We start from the raw sequence: 23,747 nt of genomic DNA on the forward strand, positions 1-23,747 counted from the left end.
AAAACCACTTTCAAGAAGTCTGGTGAAGGAAAACAAAACAAAACAAACGCCTTAGGTGCTCATTTCCTAATGAGTTCTTTACCAGCTAAGGGCCATTGATGCTTTCAGCAAGGCTCATCATCAATACATTCTGACAAATGACCTAAGTTGATTTTTCTTACCCTGGATGATAAAGATCCAGAAACACAATGAAGGGGAAGACTGCAGATATAGATAACTTTTCAGACTGTGAGATGGAATCAATCAAGAATTAATCAAACAAGGTGTTTGGGCCAAAAAGGATACATGGTCTCGATAACTGATCTTTGACAAAAACGATCGAGATAACTTCTGAGCTTCCCAGCAAGCCTAAGTCCAAATCTTCCAACTGCTCATCTGTTTTGTTGTCACACAGACGTAGCCAGCTGGCTGCTGGGCTGGGGAATCTCTAGAGTTTATGACTCTCTCTGGGAACCTCTTGAATCCTCCTTTCATTCGACAAGGTGCCCTTTAGAAAATTATTTCTCTGTGGCACAAAATGCTCTGCCAAAAGATGAGTAATTTATTTCCTTGCAGTGTGTAATGTCTCGGCCAACATGATGCCATTTCAGATGCTAACGGGTTTAAAGGTGGTTCATCTCTTTACCTTGGCGCCGATTCACCGTGTGTGTTATACGTGTGATTATGGCCCAGCTTAACCGTCAGGAGGCTCCTAACCCATAATTTTATTTAATTTTCTTAGTTTACCAATAGGATTAAAATAATAATGATAAATATATTTCTATAAATGGTTTTTGCTGAATAAGGGTAAGAGAGTAAATTTCCATTTATTCATTAAATGTACATTTATTAACAATTTTTTAAAAAGGACACAGAGACTCACTTCCTAGAAACTTTGAAATAAAAAGTTGAAAGGGCAGTAATTTATTTTATTTTTTTTGCTCATGCTTTGTCATCTAATAATGTGCCTTTCTGTTTTCATATATGCTATGCTATAAATATTACACTGATCTTAGGTAAGTCATTAACTCTTCTAAGCCTGTTTCTTCATCTGTAAAATGGAGCGAATACCCTTTTTCTTGGGTACCTACTTTTCAGATTTGCTACAAGAATTAGATCCCAGATGTTGTGTGAAAGGCTTTCTAAACCGCAATGCACTATGCAAATATGTTATTTCTGTTGCTCTGGGTATCTTAATGTTACTGAATGAATTAATGGCATACATGACCTCTGAGTAGACTGATGATACCCTTCTGTGTTCGCCATTGCAGCTTCTATTTGCACAACCATATGCTGCATGGTATTATGCGGTCATATATACGTACAGAAGATGGGCTGATTACCCCCAAAACAATCAATATTGTTTCACGTGCATGGAAAACTAAAGTTGAAGATTAAGCTCTCAGTATGGGGCTAAACTTTAGATCCTGATGAACTGTCAAGAGTTAAACCTCTCTATATATTGGAGAAACCTAATCTAATCAAAAATGTCACATACTTTTGTACGGTAATGAAAAAAATATACATTCCGAAATACTGTTCATCATTTGTATACTAAGCAACAATGTGTACAGGCTGCATCTCAGAGCAATAAATCAATCCTGCAAACACATCAATATCGCCAAGGGACACAGATGCCCAAGAGGACTCTGGCCAAGATCTTCTCAGCAACCAGAGAACTGCCTTTTACTTCTTTAGGATGAATTACATTATATTTCTTGAAGTACAGGCTAATGTTCTCAGGCATGTGAATTATGATGTACTTTCATCAAACATCTGTTCTCTTTTGAATAGCAATTTGTATACCATATAATTTTCTCAAGTTGTATTCTTTGGAAAAAACTAAAATTTCTAATAAAATGATTTGTCACTTTCATCCTGGGAAAGCAGCAAAGGTAGTAAAAGGAGTTAGAAACATAATTGTGCCTCGTTAAGAGAAGGTATGTTTATCTTTTCACCTTAGAATTAAAAATTCAGTGAAATGATTAATATATAACAATCAAATGAAGTAGGTAAGAAAAAAGAACAAAGCAATATACGGTGGAAAATTAGAAAATAATAAACTTGGTTTAAGCCTGGATTTGAGTGACTTCATTTGCTTATTCAAGTAGGTAAAATTTTAGTTAGAGCCACACAGACTATAAGAATTTGATCATATCCAGTTACCATGATTTTTTGGAATTAAATTGTATAATTATAAGTGTACCTAAAAAATAAAAATTCATATAAAAATAAAAATACATATTGAAAATAAACAAAAATAAATCATCTAAAATAAAAATACATATATAAACTTTAATATATAAGCTATACAAATATATGAGGACTGACATAGTTATACATGTATATGTCTTTGTACACACACACATACATACATACAGGTATTCCTAAGAATCCTGAAAGATAAAATGGATTTTTAACATCTTTGAACAAAATCTTTAAAGACATACACAAAAGTGAAAAGAAATCTGTTAGCAAAAGCCACTCCTCTGATACACGTGCCCTGACACCACTGCTCAAACACATCTTGTCCTCACAGGTCCCACCTCTGTAACACTACAGGGTGACTTGTGACCTTGCTGATTTTAAGATGTTCAATTATAAGCCAAATCTGAGAAGATTAAAATTTACTTTGGCATAGTTGTAGGTTTCAGAATATTGCATTACATTATAAACCTTTAGCCACTGCTAATTCTTATAATGACAGGCGTCAGTTCACTACAATATCGCATTAACATGAAGCTTTCTTATCCCAATCGCTGCAGAAAAATAAGAGTTTAATGACCAAGCCAATGATAAGTGTTTTGCAGTAGCACACTTTCTAAATTTCTCTTGACTCTGCTCATGTATCTCTAGCTCCCCCATTCCCACCATAGTCTAAAACACCTTACCTTACCTGGACCATTGCAATAGCCTCTCATCTACAGTCTCTATTGGGCTGCTCTAATCCATTCTCTACATTATGTCCAGCTTCATCTTTACAAAATGTACATCTGCTCATATCATTCCACAGGCCTAAAACCTTTCAAGGACTTCCAATTGCCCTTATGAAGATCAAAACAGAGAGCCTCCTGGTCTAGCCTTTGCCTCCCTTTTGTGTCACACCCACTGCTCTGTCACTCTCCTGCTCTTTCTGGGTTCTCAGCTTATATGGTCTTTCTTTTAATGCCTTGAGTATGTGCTATAATCACCAACTACGGCAAATTTTTTGCACACGAAGTGCCCTCTACCTGAAACAGTTTTCCCTCACTCCTACTCCCACCTTTCACCTAGTTAATTCTTATTGATCCTTCAGATTTCGGCTTAGACATCATGTCTTCTGTCATGTGCACTCTCAACACCACCATGTACACTTTACACAGTGACATATTGGATTAACCTTAGTCTCTCCTACTACAATATAAGCTCCATGAGACAAAGGGATCAGGTCATGTTTTTTTGCTGGAATAAAGAATACTAGAAAGAAGTCGACACAACGTAGTTCGCCTAAGTTCAACATGCATTCACCGAATTGTTTCTTTAAACTGTCTAAATTCTACATGCTTCTCTTAATAAAGCATATACCTTTAACAACCAAGTCTCTCATGGAAGGTTCTGAAAATGATGCAAATAAAAACCATTAAATGGCTTTCCATAGTGTCCTCTGAAGCTTCTGTACAAGGCTGGCCAGTAAGGAATTGTTAGACTCATGTGCTCTGTATCACTGTCTTTTAATTTACATTTCCTTTTTAGGAGGTGTTTTTGATATCATTGGATGGGCAGAAATCTGCTCTGAATTTATATCATTTAAAATCAGCCTTAAAAGTCAGTGATTTATGAAGAACACTCACTCTATGATGGTTTACAACATTTTTCCCTCCTGAGAGAAGAACTACGCTGGGAAAAATAAAACACCCCGATTCTCATTAATGGAAACAGAGCTGAACAGACAACTGTAACAGTTGAAGGTTGCTGAAGCTGCCAGGAAATTCTAAAAGCAAAAACAAGGTTGGGCTGGCAGATTAATGTGCCTTTCATATACAATCCTGAAATATAAAACCATGGAATTTTCTAATGTTAATGGACATTTTTGTCAATATTTGTCTAGGTGCTTTTATGTTGTGTATGATAGAAGAGATTAAAAAGAGGAAAACTCACTTTACAAAGGTGGATCCCAGTGCAGAGGTATTCATATGCTACCTCTTCAGTTTCCAACTTCTGGAGGTGTACTTGAGGCTTATTATTTTATTCACTAAAGATAATGAGCCTACATAGTTCCTCTGCTATGGGAGAACGAATCGGCATAAAATTTGCTCAACTAATCAATGCATATTTATGCTGCTCTGATTGAATTCAGGCCATCCCCAAAGCCCCTCCCTTCTTCATCCACCAATCCAGTTACTGATTTAACAAATAATTACTGAGCACCTTCTAAGTGACAGGTTTTTCTACAGCAGCTCATGAGCTAGTGAGAAACGTAGGAGGAGAAGCAAAACAGATATGTATGATACAGAGCAGTAAACACTCTCCTGCAGGTAAATACAGACTTTTCTTAGAACACACCTGTTGGGAGCTCCTACCTAGGCATCTCTCCTGGTGCGAAGCACAAACCTGATTTCCACACTTTCCATCCCAGCTCAGATTTGTTCAACTTTAGTCAGCTCTTCCTTCCCTAGACACCTTCAAGTGTGTGACCAGTAGCTTCAGGCAAGCCAGTAATACTGCCCTGCTCAAAAAGATTCCAAACTTTGTCACCTCATTCCTACTGGAGTGTGGGCTTCATGGTGCTTCCAACATTAAGGAGTTTCATCAACAACACAGGGTATATCCAATGTCTTATAGAATGTTATTGAATTTTCAAAAAAATACTTTATGTTCACTTAAGCTTAAAAGTTAAATTCATCCTAAAAGGGAACACTCCTACACTGTTGGTGGGAATGTAAGTTGGTGCAGCCACTATGGAAAACAGTATGGAGGTTCCTCAGAAAAAAATAAATAAAATTATTTATTTTATAATAATTAAAATAAATAAATAAAATTATTTATTTTATTTTATGAAAATAAAATTACCATATGATCCAGCAGTGCCACTCCTGGGCATATACCCGGACAAAACTATAATTCAAAAAGATACATGCACTCCTATGTTCACAGCAGCACTATTCACAATAGCCAAGACGTGGAAACAACCTAAATGTCCATCAACAGAGGAATGGATAAAGAAGATGTGGCACATATACACAATGGAATACTACTCAGCCATAAAAAAGAACAAAATAATGCCATTTTTAGCAACACGAATGCAACTAGAGATTATCATACTATGTGAAGTAAGTCAGAAAGAGAAAGACAAAAACCATATGATATCACCTATACGTGGAATTTAAAACACGACACAAATGAACCTATCTACAAAACAGAAACTGACTCACAGACATAGGGATCAGACTTTTGGTTGCCAAAGGGGAGAGTGGGGAGGGAGAGGGATGGACTGGGAATTTGCGAGTGGCAGATGCAAACTATTACATTTAGAATGGATAAATAACAAGGTCCTACTGTATATTCAATCTCTTGGATAAATCATAATGGAAAAGAATATTAAAAAAAAGAATGTCTGTATGTGGATAACTGAGTCACTTTGCTGAGCAGCAGAGATAGGCACAACATTGTAAATCAATTAGACTTCAATAAAAAAAGTTTTTTTTAAAGTTAAAGTCATCCTACAGTACACTAGGGTAAGTGTTACGGAATCTGAAGCATGACAGTAAGCTCCTTGAAGGAAGCCTTGTATTTCTAAACAGAGCAAGCCATTTGTTAGATTGTGGAATTGACTGCCATATCTTATGAAAAAATAAGCATTTCTGAACTAGATTGTTGGTATTTTTTCTGAAATCCAAGGAACCAAGGAATCAAAGTGAATTGCTCTGTCCCTGCACAGAGTCTAAAGATTCTTCTGGCCAAGAGCACTACACCCACATGGTTCCATGGAGAACACCAACACTCAGCAAAACTGTAAAGAAAGCAAACTTCATCTGTGCCTCTCTTTACACTTCCCATTGGGCACCTCCTTGCCTATATCCACTCATGCAACAACATATTTTTATTGAGCACCTACTATATTCCAGGCGTAGTTCTAGGTGCTTGGTATATATATCACTGAAAACAAATAAACAAACTGACGTTCTACCTCTTCTTTCCTTCCAAGGCCTTTTTCACGAGTACCCACCCTGTGCTCAGCACTTGGGATAGTGACTTAGAAACTTAGCATGGCATCTGTCCAACAGTGAAGCTCTTTGCAAATATGGTAAAATTAGAAAGGGAAAATGGTGCGGTTACCATTTATCTTACCTTGTAAAGAATTGAAGATGGAGAAAAGGTACATGAAAGGGACATTCAAAGGTCCCCAGGCAAAGAAAGCAAACCCCCACGTCATGCCCAGTAGAAACGTCAGGCTGACCACACTGCGCAGGTTCCTTAGAATCTCCTCGCGTAGCGTCCGGCTGCTCCTTTTGCCATTCCTCCCGCAGATCTGCACCATCACCACAATGAACATGGCGACATTCAGGAAAAACATGAGTCCAAAATACCCGGCACAGGTCACATAAAATATGACAGGATCTTTAATCCAACAGCTTAAAGGAGAAGAGACAAGAAAGAACGAGATTTATCATCACGCCCTGTTTACCTAAGACTCCTCCTGGCTAAGTTTGGGCTTCTGCAGATTTCATAGCTGGGCCTTCCTCAAATGACTTTAGAAAGTCACTTCATTTTCTTGGGCCTCAGTTTCTTCCTCAATGTTTACATAGATTTTTGGTTTTGTTTTTTGCTTTGTTTTGGATAGTCATCCTCTTAATACCTAGTTATTTAAGTCAACAGTTAAGAAAACAAGGTGGTCTCCTGAACTCTGACTTGGCACGAAGACACTCTGTTTGGCTCACCCCAAACCATGTCTACCCCATTTCTCTTATGCGCCTGCACTCCTGAGGGTGGGAAACTTTCTCAGTCTCCGTTGTATTTAAAGGAGGGCCATGTGGACATGGTTCTACAAAATGATAATGGAAGCAGAGTCTGCTAAGGGATTTTTGACACCTATTCTTGACAGACTCAGCTGGCAAAGCCCTTATTCCTTCTTTCTGCTTCAAACATGAATGCAAGCTCTGCAGCTGTAGTCATCATCTTATATCGAGGAAAGAAAGGCCAAGAGAGCTGTAGAATTGCTGGCCCTAACATTTTCAGCCACAAAATTAATGCCAGTTGTTGCCTTCTTCCAAATCTTATCATGTCTTATCATGTGAGAAGAGTAAATCCTACTTATTTAAGACACACATAATTGTGGATTCCATTACTGTGGACAAAATAATTCCTATTAATATAATTGGTTTAGTTGAGGCAAGACCTTATTGTAGAACTCTGATATTCTTGTGCTGACACTTCTCATACACAATTAAAAGGCTTACATCAATCATAACATCCTTATGAGATCAGGAAGGATACACTTGATATTCAGAATGATATAGATTGGAAAATAGATGAAAGTAATTTTAAAGGGGACTAAGAGTAAAATTAAAATACTGCAATTTGTAGATGCCCCAGTGCCTAACTAATACTATGGAAGTTCTTAGGTACCAAAAAATATTAGAAGAATTATTTAAGACAATTAAATTAATCTTAAAATTCGAATGTAAGTAGTCATCATTTTGGTTGTGTCTTTCACCATGCAACACAACCTTCACAAAGGCAAAAGCTGTCTTGAACATCTTTGAGTCCTATAACCTGATTCCTGGCATATAGTAAATGCTCAATTAATGAAAGTTGTTGATGGCACAACAATTTAATAAGTCGTACTTTAAAGTTCTATAAGAGTTGACTCACATACTTTTTAAATTCCCTTATTTAGAACATATGTATTGACTTCTACTTTTAATATATCTTATTTTAAAGGTCCCCCAAATGACACTGCTTGTCCCTGGAGCTAATCTTTCTTTCCATATGGAAGTTACCCTAGAATCTGAAATTCCTGACCTAGATCCTTTATTTCCCACTAGTTCTCGTGGGGGCTTTGGACTGCTACTTTGGAAATATAAGTGGGAAGGCCAGGAGGAATGGAACAGGATTGGATACTGACTGGATATAAAATTTTTATCCATCCATGAAATGTGCACAGAAATGGGGCATCACAGTCTGGAGTAAGCTCTTTATTCATTCAATCAACAAATAATAATATTGAGTACCATGTACTACATAAAATACAAGAGAACTAATGGCCAAAACTGAAGAGTTTAAAAACCTTAGCTTCGGTGATCTCACAGCCTGAAGGGAATTTTCCAAATTATTCAAGATCCACTCTCTCCACTTCCACACAACACTCATATTGGCACTGAATCCTTCACTGTCCGATGCTGCTACTTAACTCTCTCGAAGATGTGTGTTGTTTAAGGAGGTGGGAGTATCACAGAATCTCCTCAGATAGAATAGGTCTTCTGTGTCTAGAAGATAGTATCTTACACTTCTTCTGAATTCCCCCAGATGAGAAAGCACAACATTAATATGGAAAAGCAGCTCACACAGTTCAGAGCATTCAACTGAATTCATCTGTGGTGTAGCAGAGACCTTGGCAAAGACATGCAAGTACATTTTAACCTTCCAAAATAGAAGCTCACTCATGATTGGGACGGAAACTCACACTAAACTTCAGCAAACAGAGGATATATACTCATCACAAATAAATTCCCAACAAGCTTTTATTACTTACAATTCATAACCTTGTTCTTTTCCATAATTCTCTTTTCCGTAAACTTCATTTTGGTTTCTGCTTGCTAGAACAATGGACACAACTAAGGCAGGCAGACCTGTTATAACAAGACCATGATAGAAACAACTTTTCTGAAGCATCTGTAGACTGCTTTATAAGACTGATAATGGCGAGGGGGGAAAAAAAGAAAGAAAACACTCCATATCATAGAATCAAATTTCTTAGAACAGGCAACTTGGTTACAAACAACAATAAAATCACTTTTGTGGTGTGAAACATCCAACTTTAATTAGAAACAATCTAAACCTACTCTTAAATGACAGATATTTAAATATTCTGTTTGCTTCCTGGTACCCACTAGAGTACCAGGACCTGATTTATACTGCATGCTGCACCAGAAAATGTAGTTTCATTAATGACACCTGTCAGACTGCCTGAGTTCAGGTAAGAAGGTAACTACAGCTTCATTTTGCCCCTTTCTATAGAAAGAAAAGTCTTTAGAAAAAGTTGGGGGGAAAACAATGGGGACATAAAGTCTTTATAGTCTTTTCTCTCCAGAGGACCAATGTAGTATTTCCATGTATATTTCAGTGGGGAAACACTACACCACCTGAATTCCCTGAAAGGTGCTTTCATTGCCTCCTAAGGTGGTACTAAACACCTTGGAAACATCTCATTTCTACATGGCTATCTGAGAAAGAGATTTGTTAGAAAGCTCGAAAATGCCTGGCCCAATACAAAACCCAGATAAAGGAGCCCAATTAGAAGACTGCAAACAGGCTAACACAGCTGTCCATGTGTGGCTGAGGAATCACGGTAAGAAGCTCAAAGCAAGAATTCTGTCAGTATTCTGGTTCCACACACAAAAATAACCTTCTTGCTCAGGTTTCCAAGACATGGGCATGTGTTTAGGGCGAGTAGAGTTAGGAGTCTGAGCTGGCCTTTCTATTTTGAAATATAATAGAAATGCACCACTGTCTGCCAGCTGCCTCTTCAGACTTGCGTGGGCTGGCTCTGGACACAGGAAATAAGGTGGTGGTGACTCAGGAGAGCAAGGGTTTTTTTCCCTTTCCTCCTGACTTTAGTGAGGAATGTTGAACAGTTTTTAAAAACACCGTTCTGAGGAAGCCCCTTCCTTAGGTTATGTATATCACATCCACATCATTCACAATTTTGAAGTTTCTTTTAGCAGTGCTATTCTTTCAAAATAGGATTTTCCTATGAGAACCTAGTGATTTCCATGATGGAAAAAAAGAAAACAAAATTTAGGAGGCTTACCCCAGCCAATGATGCAGAATTTCAGTATGTATCGGCGAATGTAAGTGTTAAATACTTTAACCAGAGCAATGTACATATGAATTGCTTCTAGCCCCATCCACGTAAAGGTAGCTAGAAGGAAGAAATGCAGCAGGGCTGCAATGGCCGTGCAAAGTCCATCCACATGAAACGAGGTGATCCAGCCATCCAGGAGGAAGAGGAGATTCAGGAACAGCAGGGCTGTACTCAGGTTCATCAAGATTTTGGAGGGATAATCCCTTCGTAATTTTCTTATAAAGGACAAAAGAAAGATATATGAGAATAATATTGTAAATAAATCTTTTAAGCACAGGCAGTAAATTCGTATCTTATACAGCTCTGCAATAGCCTAGGTAGTACCATCTTTATGACATGGTTCCACTAGGAGGAGGGCTAAAGATATAGGAGTATTTAGCAAATTATAAAGACTTTTTTAAACACTAATTTTATTTCAAAACTGTTTCCAAAATTTCTACTTGGTTACAACATGTTGATTTGCTTTGTTTTGTTTTGTTTTGTTTTTGCGGTACGCGGGCCTCTCAGTGTTGTGGCCTCTCCCGTTGCAGAGAACAGGCTCCGGACGCGCAGGCTCAGTGCCCATGGCTCACGGGCCCAGCCGCTCCGCTGCATGTGGGATCTTCCTGGACCGGGGCACGAACCCATGTCCCCTGCATTGGCAGGCGAACTCTCAACCACTGTGCCACCAGGCAAGCCCAGATTGATTTTTTTAATCCAGGAAAAATTTTAGATTTACAAAAAAATGATATCTTTGTTGAAAAGCAATTTCCCTAAAATTTGTTGAAGTTTCTTGATTTTTAATAAGGTCAGGATCCTTTTTTAAAAAAAATGTCCTGTTTCAAAACAAATTTTGTAAGATTTGTGAAGCAAATGTTTTCATCTTTTACCATGTAAAAAGCATTTCACACAATTGTTATTTACTTAAATGCTAATCACCTCTAACAGACTTAAATACATTTTAAATAGAAATATAGTAACTATAAATTAAGATTCTAAAGGTGGGAAATTCGTGATATATCTTATAAGAAATCTGAACATTAAAACTGAACCACTGTACGTGATTCAAAAAGTGTATATGTGTTTTTAAAAGCTGAGGCAATTCTCTTATTCACATTCTGGGACAGTTAGCTCTGGATTTGGCAGATAGAAAAAAAAAATACTTACTCAAAAGCAACATATGTCAGGAGGATAGCTGCTGAAAAAATAGCAGATATTCCACACCCAATATTGGTCATGAAGGTGAGAACTTTAGTGTTTTGTGGCTCCAACTGTGAGATATTTCCTTGAAGGTCCTACCAAAAACATGAGAAGCAGTTGTAAGAATCTCTCTTTTCATGAAAACGGTGTTTTGTTTTATTAGAAAGGTCACTGATGGCACTTAGAATCTCAGCTCAATCTTAGGGGCTAAAAACAACAGTGTAAATCAGGACGTGCGTACCCCGTTTTATTGTGCACCCTTCACTGTACTTCGCAGATACTGCATTTCTTACAAACTGAAGGTTTGTGGCAACTCTGAGTCAAGCCATTTTTCTAACAGCGTCTGCTCACTTTGGGTCTCTGTGTCATACTCTGGTAATTTTCACAATATTTCAAACTTTTTGTTATTATTATATTTGTTATGGTGACCCGTGATCAGTGACCTTTGATGTTACTGCTATGAGTCACTGAAGCTCAGACGATGGTTAGCATTTTTTAGAGCAATAAAAATTTTTTAATTAAGGTATCTACGTTGCTTTTTTAGAGATAATGCTATTGTACATTAACAGACTATAGTATAGTATAAACATAACTTTTATAGGCACTGGGAAACCCCAAAATTCGTGTGACTCATTTCCTCTCAATATTTGCTTTATTGCAGTGGTCTGGAACTGAACCCACAAAAAAATCTTTGAGATATGCCTGTACTGGAATTTCCGTTTGTTGCACCCCTGTGGATCACTCCATGAAACAAAAATGCAGCATTATTTGAGAGAGTTGCACATTTTTTTTTATCATTACCCTGTTACCCAAGCTCTTTGCACATCAGTATAACTAGAAGAGCAAAACCACTGGGGCCCTAACAAACTGGAGAAGAGGTCATTGTCATGCCTAATAAATGAGCAGACCCTTCCTATCGTTTGCAAGGCTAGGGACACACGTGAAAATGGAGGCCACCATGGCCCCGTGACCAAGCCTTTAGGTGGGCCCTGGGTTCTTTGATTGGTAGGGAGGGGCTCAGCCGAGACAGCCAGAGGCTGGTGCTGGTGTGTGGCTGCCCAGTCAGAGAATAGTGCTGAGGCCCTTACTGTGGTCATTTCAGAGCTAGGTATGTATCAGGTGGGGTGGTCTCTTTTTTTTTTTTTTTGGTTTTTTTTTTTCATAAATGAGAAGCCACCAAGAGTTTGGGGGTCATAGTTTTTTGATACCTATAGACCTGAAAGGGTGCCACTTAAAAGTGTTAGGGGTTGTTGTGAGCGGAAAAAGTCAACATTTTCTAGCATGTGAATACGAAGCCTTAATTTTAATTTCACTGTGCAGAGGGAGGCAGACTTGCAAAGTCCAGGCCTGGTAGGAAAATCTTTCTTTTCTTCCTTAAATGTAGAATTGGGTTAGGGATAAATCTTGAATGAAGAACAGCCGCTCAAGCCTTGGTTGGAGGAGAAAGGCATCTCCATTATGCAGATGTTTGAGAACGGAGCCTTCTTGGAGAAGGGACATATTCCAAAAGGAATATCTGGTTTAAACTTTTAGGTCTTAAACTATGAAAAAAATTTTGTGTTTTAAGTTTTCATTCTATAATGTTAACTTTCTTTACTTTTCACCAAAATGTCAATAAAATCTGCTACTGAAACAAAGACCTCCAGGAAGTGGTATCTGTATGAGTGTACGTGTGTGAACTCATGAGACGGGGCTCAGTTCCAGGTTTGACTGAGGCAGGGAGGAGCTGGTAACAGGTTCCCTGTAACACCAAGAAATGCACAAAGTGATGGAATTCAGTGGGCGCAGAGACTCAGGTCAGAGAGGACCGTCCCTATCCTCCTCTCCCAGGAATCCCTGAAAACACTGGGAGGAAGTGGGACTCCCACAGCACACGGGATGGGGTTTGAGTCAGTGCCACTTGACTCACTGGTAGCTTTTACCCCGACCAACATTTCGGTTACTCCAGGATTTGACGAGGTCAGAGAAATATCTTGGGAACCTCCAAAGGACTTGTCATTACCTCTTGAAAAACCTACGGTTCCCGTTTAGATGAGGCAGTATACTCGCAAGCCACAATTAAAGCCACAATTTAAAATGTAAATTGAAAAAAAAATGCTGTTCACGGTTATGCATTTACACACAGTTCTCATGCTGTTTTATACTTTTAGAGAATGAAGAATATGAAAATATTGATTCCTCTGATTTAGCCAACATGAGAATGTACTAATGTTAAAAATATGAAAATCAGCTTTACTACAAATAAATGTAGCAGAGGATATGAAATTTTTCATACATTTGTAGATTAGAAGATATAATTATAAATCTGGGGTATGTTTTTAAATTTCTCATATGGTGAATGTGTCATGGAGCAAGGTAGACTCTGGGAATATCTTACACAAGTGAATACAGAGTTTATACATCAAGAAAGACTCTTAACAAGGTTGTGGTGGTCTGGAAAAGCTGGAAGGATATGGGCACATCACCAGAAAAGATAAATTCTGGGAAGTTTTTCTTCCAGAAATTTAGAATCTTATAAAAGCAGCCACAGTGGAAAATGGAAAAATAGCACTGAAAAATGCACATATCCATATACATGTAAAACTAATTATTTAATCAAATGACAACAGAAAGAGTAATATATAATTACAAATTCATAACAACAGTTAAACAATATTTGGAAAAACTAACCATTCAAAGTAACAGGAAGCCAAGCCTTGGTTACTTATAGGTCATCTCTGAATAGTGACTGTGTTACTGTTATCTACTTATCTAATATTAGACTTACGATACACACAATCATGCTCAAACACACATGCAGTTGAAATAATTCAATGAATTAAGCTAAAGCTTACATACCTGAAAGATTAATGATGCAAAACAAGTGTTTTATGAAAGAATGATGCTGTCACTTTTCAGAAAAAAGAGAATATGGAAGAAAACTGAGGGTTTTATTTTTAATTACTTAGGGAAAACATGCTATAGTTTAATTGTTCATTTTCATGGTCTGGCAGTAAATGAAAACATTTATATTTTGGGAAAGTTAAGCTGTTTTTTATGATTGTCCTCTTTTTTTTTTTTTTTACTGTTTTTTTCCCCCAGCTTTATTGATATATAATTGGTAAAGAAACAACTGCACATAATTAATGTATACAATTTGGTGAGTTTGAACTTATGTATACACTTGTGTTAACATCATCACAGTCCAGGTAATAACTATATCCATCGCCTCCACAAGTTTCTTGCGTTCCTTTTTCATTTGCTTTTGTTTCTGAGGTAAGAACACTTAACGTGAAATCTACCCTCCTAACAAATTTTTAAGTCTACAATACCATATTATTAACTATTTTATATAGCAGATCTCTGGAACTTACTCCCCTTGTATAACTGTAAGTTTATATACTCATTAAACAACTCCCCATATATCCCTCCCCCCATCCCCTGGTAACCATCCTTCTATTGTCTACTTCTATACCTTTGACTATTTTAAATGCCTCAAATAAGAGGAATCACGCAGTATTTGTATGACTGTCCTCTTTTTAAATGACTTGGTCTTATCCCTCAGAGCTTTAAGTACTGGATTGTCAGGAAAATTACAACGTGCACGGTTGCTATATGACAATGGCCATTTACATAGGCCAGGTAGATCCATGAGCCAATCACTGCATCCCACAGTTCCTCGCTACTTCCTTCCAGTCCCACAGGAAGTAGCTGTAAGATTTAAGGGACGGGATAAACAAATCTTGATGTCTGTGATTCGAATTCAAAAAGCTTTATTGCCTCGGTACACATTACTCCCATCTCCAACTAAAAAATAAATTTGGTTTGATCCCGCTTATGGAAACTATACGGAAACAATGGCTCTGTTATGATCTGGAGGGTGTACTTCGCACCAGGAAAGTGTCTGCAGACACACAAGCATATCGGGTTATAAGGTAAAGGTGTAAGTCTGTGGATGCAGTCGCACAAGTTGCTGGTTGTAAGGTGGCTCTTGAAAATTTGGTGGGCTGAAAAAACAAATCAACGCAATCTAATTTCTGCTTAAAACTGGAGAACAGGCTGGCTAATGAGATAAAACTAGGGCCAAGGGAAAGAAGGCAGGAAGAAAGAAAGGAAAGAATGATATGAAGGCCTAGTGGTGAGTGAAACATAACACCCATCATCTCCATTGCAGGCTTGAAGCCTCTGTGCTATCCTAGTCACTAGTCTAGCCTAACAGGCTGTGATCTCTAGAGAGGGATTGCAGTCATTTGGGGGTAACAATTGGATCACCAAGCACAGTACCTGGTACAAAGTAACATTCAAACGTAAAAGTGATAACATAAGAAAGACAATTTTTGATGAAATTTTTCATAGCACCCTTCCATGTTGGTAAAACCCGACATTTTCTTCCTCTTTAACTTTTCTGTCTCTCCCTCCCTCCCTCTCTCTCCATCTCCCTAACTCTGTTTCTCTCTTAATTCAAGGGTTTCATGGTGATTTTCTTGTTTCTGGGATTATTTATCATTACCGTTAAAGCCAAAGGAAAAAAAACAGTAAGATTCTTCTCTATACTTATCTTGCACTTTTTAAATATAGGACCTCTCTCAACAGATTCTTCATTAAGAATCAAGATTCAGGATACACTTGAAAATTATCAGGAAAAAAATTTCCCCAAACACATAATCTAAAAAGGTGGACTCACAAAAAGAAATATGCCTTCCAAAATTATGTCATTTCAAAATGTGTTTAGATGTTCCTCCCCTACCATCAGAATCCCAAAGTGGGTCAGGTGGTTACACAGGCAGATCGTCTCATTGGCGTCTGGATTGTTGTGTGCGACACATCCTGAAGTGTTCCAAAATCCAGAACCTTCTGTAGGAGGAAGTCAACAAACAGTGTGAAAATAACAGCAGATCAGTTCCTTCTCTGTAATGGATGAGCTTTTTCCCTTGGGGAAATATGCCTCAGACTCTTCTGCTTTGCAGTTTATCTGTAAAATGGATACTATCTTGAAAGCTGCTAATACACAGAAGAATTTCGATTCCTGGGATCATAGAACGTTAGTGCTAGGTGGGCAGTCAGAGGTTAGGTGGTGGTTTTCAACTGTGTTCTACTGAAGTGCTTCAGGGGTCTGCGAAAAATTCAGTTTTTACATTTTAATACATGTTAATATTTCAACATGTATTTTACTTATTTAAGAATATTTATATAATAGATTATATGTAATATAAATATATATTTAACATAAACATATTAATATATGAATTGATATATAATTTATTTATTTAATATATTTTAAAGTCAACTTCCGTAAAAAGAATATCCCTTTTCAAATATGTTATATAGTAACAAAGTCTCTAGAGATCAGCACAATTTTTTACCCCCTTGGTCAATCTATATCTCTGTGAAGACATGAGAACAAAGGAGGTCAGCTTCCTTGGAACATGCTATTATGTACAAAGCAGTCATTCACAGAGACAACTTACTATAAATGCCTTTAACACATCTTATCTGACTTTTACGGTATGCTATGGAATATGAACAACTCACATATTTGAAGGGTATTTTAAGACTACAAGGTGATATCATTTTTAACTATGTAGCTAGTAAATCAGGATCTTCTCAAAACTGTAACTGTAACTGTAACTGTTTGGTCTAGAAACCAAACAACAAGAAAAACTTTCCAGCTAAGACTGGAGTATCAAAAAAAGAGGTTTGGGACACTGGCGCTTGTTTGATTGGGCCACCATAATTCCACTGGGGAACCCCAAGGGAAGGTGACCCTTATAGGGTGGGTGGTTTTGCCACTTCCCTTCCCTTCACAGACATCTCCACACTTCACACCTAGTGATTACCCTTAATTCTGCCTTTCTCTCTTGACTGTCAAATGTCATTCTGGAGGCAGTTCAATTCTTCCAAGTAACATGTATCCATTATAACCAGTCCTATAGTTACAATTCTCTAATACGCTTTCCACCCATAATCTGTGGTCTGGAAGCTGGATTTTCAATTGCAGGCCTTGCGCACATTAAATACTCTCCTCAGAAGTGTCCTAGAAGAATGTGGCCAAATGTACGTTGACATCCATCTAAAAGTAGCAACAAAAATGTAAGCTATAGTTTATAAATAACTGCAACCAGAGGTGGTTTGTTTTAAAAAAAGTCAAGTCTGCCTATTTCTTCTTGCAATGAAGAAAAAGTTACAGAAATTAGAATTCGCTTCCCAAGCTACCTAAACTAAATTTTGCAGCTCAGTTGCCCTCACACTTACATTGTGACTCACTCTGATTTAGGATGGAATTTAAAAAAAAGGGAGTGTCTAACAATGTTGAAAATTCAGTTGTTATTAAGACAGCCAATATTTTAAAACGTACCGTTTTTGTTCAGATCCCAGAAGGCACAGATGGGATGAGGCACAGCCTATATTAACATAAGAACAAACATGTGAAATTGTGTTTCAAATAAATGAAAAATCATACAATTTGAACATGGGAAAAGAGTAAAAATGCTAAGGTTTTCACCAAGAAATAGGTCATAATTAGTCACGGCAATATGACCAAAGAACGGCAGGCAGTTTAGGGGCTTGCTCTCACAGACTTCAAGTGGAAATCAACTATAACTCCAGAGGAATCAGGTTACCGCTTACCTGCAGGTTACTAATTATGTCTCATCATAAAGTGCAATTCTCAGCATTTAGCAAGGCTCTTTACACTAAAATTTCACTTCATCTTCAAAACTCTCCTTTATGACTAGGTATATGCCCAAAAGAACTGAAAGCAGGGACTCAAACAGGTATTTGTACAACCATGCTCACAGCAGCGTTATTCACAATAGCCAAAAGGTGGAAACAGCCAAAGCACCCATCAATGAATGAATGGATAAACAAAATGTGTGTGTGTGTGAGTGTGAGTGTGTGTGTGTGTGTGTGAGTGTGTGCAGTGGAATATTACCCAGGCTTAAAAAGGAAGGAAATTCTGACACATGCTATAATATGGATGGAGCTTGAAAATACCAAGTGAAATAAGCCCATCACAAAAGGACAAATACTGTATGATTCCACTTATATGAGATACCAGAGTAGTCAAATTCATGGAGACAGTAGAATGGCAGTTTCCAGGGGTTGCGGGAGGGGCGATGGGAGTTGTTGTTTCATGGGGACATAGTTTCAGTTGGGGAAGATGAATAGGTTCTGGAGATGGATGTAGTGATGGTTGCAGAACAACGTGAATGTATTTAATTCCACAGAACTATACACTTAAAAATGGTTAAAATAGTAAATTTTATGTTATGTATATTTTACCACAATAAAAAATTTTTTATAGATGAAGGAGCTGAAACAAAGGAGGCCAAAGGGTAGAACAGGGAAGTCTCAGAGGTTTCGTGACAAAGCAGGGCTAATTCTTAGAGGACTTCAGTTCCAAGCCTTAGTCCTTATCAGCCAGCTCACTTCCCGCCTCCCTTCCTGCCTGCCTAATGGTCAAATCATGACTGGGACCCTCTATAAATCAGGGGAAAACTGTGGTTGGGCCATTTAAGACAATGAGAACCCCACATAATTTTATCAAATAAACAGATGACAGCAAGGGTAATGAAGCAAAAAAAAAAAAGGCACAACATTTGCCAAGATTTTAGACAACTGCTAAACTCCCAAAAAATGTCAACTCTCTTCTGTTTCTCCCATTTCCCTTCTGCTTTCCTAGTTTCAGTATTCTCTGACTTTAAAAAGACAACCAAAACCTTTAACGACACAACTGTGCATCTACATCTAAGTTAGCTGAGGTAATTATACGTTGTTTCTCTAAAGGTGTGACTCTTTCCTTCACTCTTACTCTCTTTCAGATGACTGAATCCTAGACAAGACTAACTCCCCCATCCCACCCCTGCCCTGCCGCCACTGTTCACCAGGACATTACGGCACTACCTGACTAGCTGGTCTCGCCTTTGTGGAAAACTGCCCCCTGCAAAAAAAGTACTAGTTACTTCTAATCATATATTTTAAAAAAGGCCCCACAATTCTATCAAACAGTCTGCCTCTGTTCCACGGCTATTTGTAGCTTTTCCTTACCTGAGTCCTTGTATGTTTGATTTTAATTCGAACAGGTTCCTTCAGATCCTGGATAGTAATGTTTCCAATACTGCATGCCATCACATAACTCACTAAGGTGCTGTTCTTGGTTCCTACACCCTTCTAAAGAAAAAAAAATTGTGTATTAGTCAGAAGTACACACTTTAATTTTATTTTGGTGCTCCAAAATAAGCAATCTGTCAGCACTTTTTACACTTAAGATCTTCAGTTATAGAACATCCTGTTTATAAGATCAAATTGCTAACTTTCCTGAAAGAGCTCTGCTATTTCCCTTACTATAATAAATACATTGAGGGAACAGTATGAACCAATGCTTTAAGGCGATGTTCATAAAACTTCATTCTTCACTGTTGTGGCTGATGCCAGCCAGTTAAAATCTGAAACAATGCAAACCCACAAAGAATACATACTCATAAAAGCTATGAAATCATTAGATCATTTCCCTATCCTAAAAAATAAATGAAGTTGTTTTCCTTTAGAGAAGTACCAAGGAAATATGGTGTGAAAAATAAAAACCAATTCATCTTTCATGTCCATGACAACAATCTGAGTGTTTACTAACGTAAACCTAGATGCAATTCTACCGGATTAAAGCCCCACCAGAACTTTTACCATCTCTGGCTGCACACTTGCCGGCATCTGTAGCTTCCACTTCAAAGATAAGATGTCAGGAAATCAAATTAGCGAATCTGTGCTGCGAAATGACTGGGACCAGTAGACTGTTTCTCCAGCAAGACCATCACCACTGTCTCCTTCCCTTTGTGTTTCCTGTTGAGCCTCCTGAATTTCTCTACCACAGCTTATAAATCAGCTGTTTTGGAATAATACAGGATTCCTTCAATGCTACCTAGCTCTCAGAATCCAGAATATAGCTTTTTATTACATTTGTGTGGTCTCTCTCAATAAAGTGGCTACGGCTTGGGGATACCCAGCCTTTCCTTTAAAAATACTCTTATGCTGTTCCCTGTGTGAGGGGAGTACCATAGAACCCTTACATTTTTTTCACTCTGCCATAAATTTACTTTAAAAACCAAACATATGTTTCCTAATAATGTCGCTGATTGAGAGATGCCAAAGGAGAAAGAAATGATCGCGTGAGAAGATGAGACTCAAAATGAAACTGTGACAGATTCTTACAAAGCTAAGACTTCTCCCAACTCCTCCGGCTGGGCTCCACCTCTCCTCTCAATGGCCCCCGCCCCCCCATTCACATCATCTAACACCTACTACATTTTTCGTATTATTATTATTTTGGCTGCATTGTACAGCATGCAGGATCTTAGTTCCCCAACCAAGGAAACCTCTGCCCCCTGCAGTGGAAGCGCAGAGTCTTAACCACTGGACTGCCAGGGAAGTCCTCTTGCATTATTTTTAAAGGCGACGTTGTTATAAGCCTCAGATAACTTTAACAAATGCAGTTTTACGTGTTTGTAGCTATTAAATCCTTCAGAGCAATTGCATGTAATTACATTCTTAATCTGCTCAAAATTTTTATATAGCTTGTTCTTAAACCATTTGCTGATAACATTTAAAAATTTTTGAGTTAATGACTGTAAATGATTCCACGGTCCTCCTTTTACGTCCCTGTAGCCTCCTTTGCCATTCCTCTAAACATGACATATGGCACAAGTCTTCTAAAAACATTTCTACTGGCTTTGAAACTTGCAGTTCTCTCTTACATAAGTCACACTGTTTGATATACACAGGTATCTTCAGTTTAATAGGTAACTTTTATTGAAAGGGCTCGGTGAAACTGATCAGAACGGGTTGTACTTTCAAAGGCAACCAGAGGTCACCAGTGTTTGCTGGCAGGGGACTTTCTAGTATCTGGAAATGATGCCAATAAAAATGATAATATGTGCTCAGCACAATGCCACCCTACTCAGGGGATGTGGGAAGGCCAAAGGTCATTTGAAATACTAATGGGAAAACTGATTAAAGCCAAGAATGCTGCTCATTATGTAAACAGTGCTTCCTGCTGAATTAAAAAAAAAAAAAATCTTTCCTCTGGCACACAATTTCTTTAACTCTGAAGATCTAAATTGCTGGAGAGCATAAAATACTTAACAAAAGAAATAATAAATAATAACTTCTCCACAAATTCCATTTCTAATTGTATCATGCAAGTCTTAATCTGATTTATTTTAAAACCTTAAATGAACACATCCTATTAATAAGCATATAATTATCTAAAATAAAATATTTAAACAGTTATGTTAAAATTTTTCAGTTTTGAAAATACAGTAGATTAATTTTTCTATACCCCTTGATATATTTTCAAGAAATCTGAACTTTTATCTTTCCTTTTGAGCAATGACACTCAATTTACGATTGAAAAATAATAATGTAATGAACTCTTACCTGGAAAAGTCCAGTTTTATTGAAGAAAGTAAACTGTGCTCTTTTAACTAATACAGAATCTTCTTCACTCAGGTTCTCAAGCAAGTTTGGAGGCAAAATTACAGAAGCCAATGGATCCATTTGTCCACTCTCAAAATCCATCTGTCGTACACACAGAGTATGTCAGTTGAGTAATCATATTTAAATTGCAGGAATAACTTTACTCCACAGGACAGTAACTGCCAGCATCCACTTGGCCAGGACCAGGGTTCCCCTTTACCTCCGCCGCAGTCACTGCCCTCAAGGCTGAATCCCTTACAGACAAAGGCCTGGATCTCATTCACATTTTGCAAATGGGGCAAAACGGGATATGCACTGACATTAACTAAACACAAACTGAGAGATCTATAAATCAGTTGCCATTTTCAAGTATAAGAATTAGATTTACACTCAATAGATTTTAAGCTTTTCTCAAAACACACTACCAGAAAAATAACTACCAGGAAAAAAAAAAAAAGACGAGTTAATTTGTTTGCTGAGAATGAGTATCTTTGCATAGAGGAAGCAGCTGAAGTTTTCTGAACATTCTTGGGTACCATTTTTACTGAACCCACAGATCAGGCCAAAGAATGTTTTCCTGCAAATGGACTTGAAATGAGACGGAGGCTGACCACATTTTCACTCTTCAAATGTGAAATAGAATTACCCAAAAGAGCCTTTGGTCCAAAGTAGAAAAATAAGTTCTTCCTTATATTCAGATTTAAAAAAATATTCTATCTTGGTTTATCTCCACAGTTAAGAAGCGTTAAATGCCACTTATGTGTTCTCCCATGTCAAGGGTGATGCTTCAATCGTTTCATTTGCCCACGTGGTTAACACTGTCTAGCACACAGTAGGAACTTGAAAATTATTTGCTGAAGCATCACTTGAACAGGTCAGGGAGGATCTCCATTAATCTGGCCCCAGATTTCGTGTTCAGCCTGCTTATCACTTGCCATTCCTCGCCTTCTATACCATTGGTTCTCTAAGTACGATCCTCATACCAGCAGTACCAGCAATATCCGGGAGCTTGTTAAAAGTGCAAATTTTGGAGATCCACTCTGATCTACTAAATTAGAATCTCTGGGGATGGGATCCAGCAATCTGTTTTGGTAAGTCCTCCAGGTGATTATAATGTAGTTTGAGAACCACTGGCAAAGAGAATATACCATGCATCTTCCCACCTTTGTGTCCTTAATAAACGCCTTCTGATTGAACAACTCCACATACCCCACTCTCAGTAGGGTGGCACTCACTCATAATTTAATGCTTAGTTCCACTATCACCTCCTGCAGAGGGTAAACTGAAAGTATACCTCCTCCCCGCATCCACACGTCTTATGGTTACTACTGCTGTTAGCCAAACTTCGGACTAGCCTTCCACCCCGGAACTAAGATGTCGTTGCAGTAGCAACTAGCAGATGATCAGAGATTTTAATCCGTGGGATTAATTAAAGAAACCACTGGCTTATTACCTGGAAATATGATTCATTATTGCTTGGAAGACCAATGCTAAAATTTGAAATTTCATTGGTCTCTGGGGACACAGATGATACTCCAAGAGCCAGATTCCGAGTTGTGATATTCACATGCCATGTGCTATGTAGGTCTATCTTGAAGGCCAATTCATCAATTGTTTTTAAAGCTCTAAAGAAATGACAAATAATACCACTGGTAAGTGACACATTTTAGGTACTTGCACACAGGTGATTTCCTGCAGGACAAAATGCAAACCCAATAAAATCGTCCTTACATTTTTTCATCTTAACATGAATACCCACAACATTCCCCCAAACCACAATAACATCAGTTAAAACACTGAATCGTGGTGATAAATTCATCCTTAAGAGAAATACATGCTTTAAGGAAAAGCAACAATTAAGTCAGCCTAAACAAATATTCTGTTTTTCATCTGTTTTAGCCTTTCTTTCCTCATATGAAAAATACCCTTCCTACTTCATAACTGAGTGAGAATCAAAGGAGATACCATGATAAAAGTATTTTTTGAATTGCAAGGCCCTGTAAAAAAAGTTTGTAATTGTTATGTGCAATAAGGTAAGTTAGGGAATACATTTTAACAAAGACAAAATTTTCATCAAAGA

The 23,747-nt window shown here is 37.8% G+C and overlaps 1 protein-coding gene across 4 annotated transcripts in view; it reads right to left on the bottom strand.

Annotated features, from left to right (window-relative positions):
- The window catches only part of ADGRG6 (adhesion G protein-coupled receptor G6), a 127,449-nt gene that overhangs the window by 12,688 nt on the left and 91,014 nt on the right, over positions 1–23,747 (bottom strand). For all 4 annotated transcript variants that reach the window (XM_065888491.1, XM_065888490.1, XM_065888494.1 and 1 more), the window contains 9 exons: positions 23,121–23,292; positions 21,629–21,769; positions 19,247–19,366; positions 17,556–17,601; positions 15,948–16,054; positions 11,189–11,316; positions 9,989–10,257; positions 8,711–8,807; positions 6,307–6,590 (listed from right to left, as the gene is read on the bottom strand). In XM_065888491.1, coding sequence (XP_065744563.1) covers positions 6,307–6,590; positions 8,711–8,807; positions 9,989–10,257; positions 11,189–11,316; positions 15,948–16,054; positions 17,556–17,601; positions 19,247–19,366; positions 21,629–21,769; positions 23,121–23,292 — 1,364 coding nt within the window. The remainder of the gene's footprint in view (positions 1–6,306; positions 6,591–8,710; positions 8,808–9,988; positions 10,258–11,188; positions 11,317–15,947; positions 16,055–17,555; positions 17,602–19,246; positions 19,367–21,628; positions 21,770–23,120; positions 23,293–23,747) is intronic.

Source organism: Phocoena phocoena, chromosome 12 (assembly GCF_963924675.1).
Source record: "Phocoena phocoena chromosome 12, mPhoPho1.1, whole genome shotgun sequence".
Taxonomy (NCBI): domain Eukaryota; kingdom Metazoa; phylum Chordata; class Mammalia; order Artiodactyla; family Phocoenidae; genus Phocoena; species Phocoena phocoena.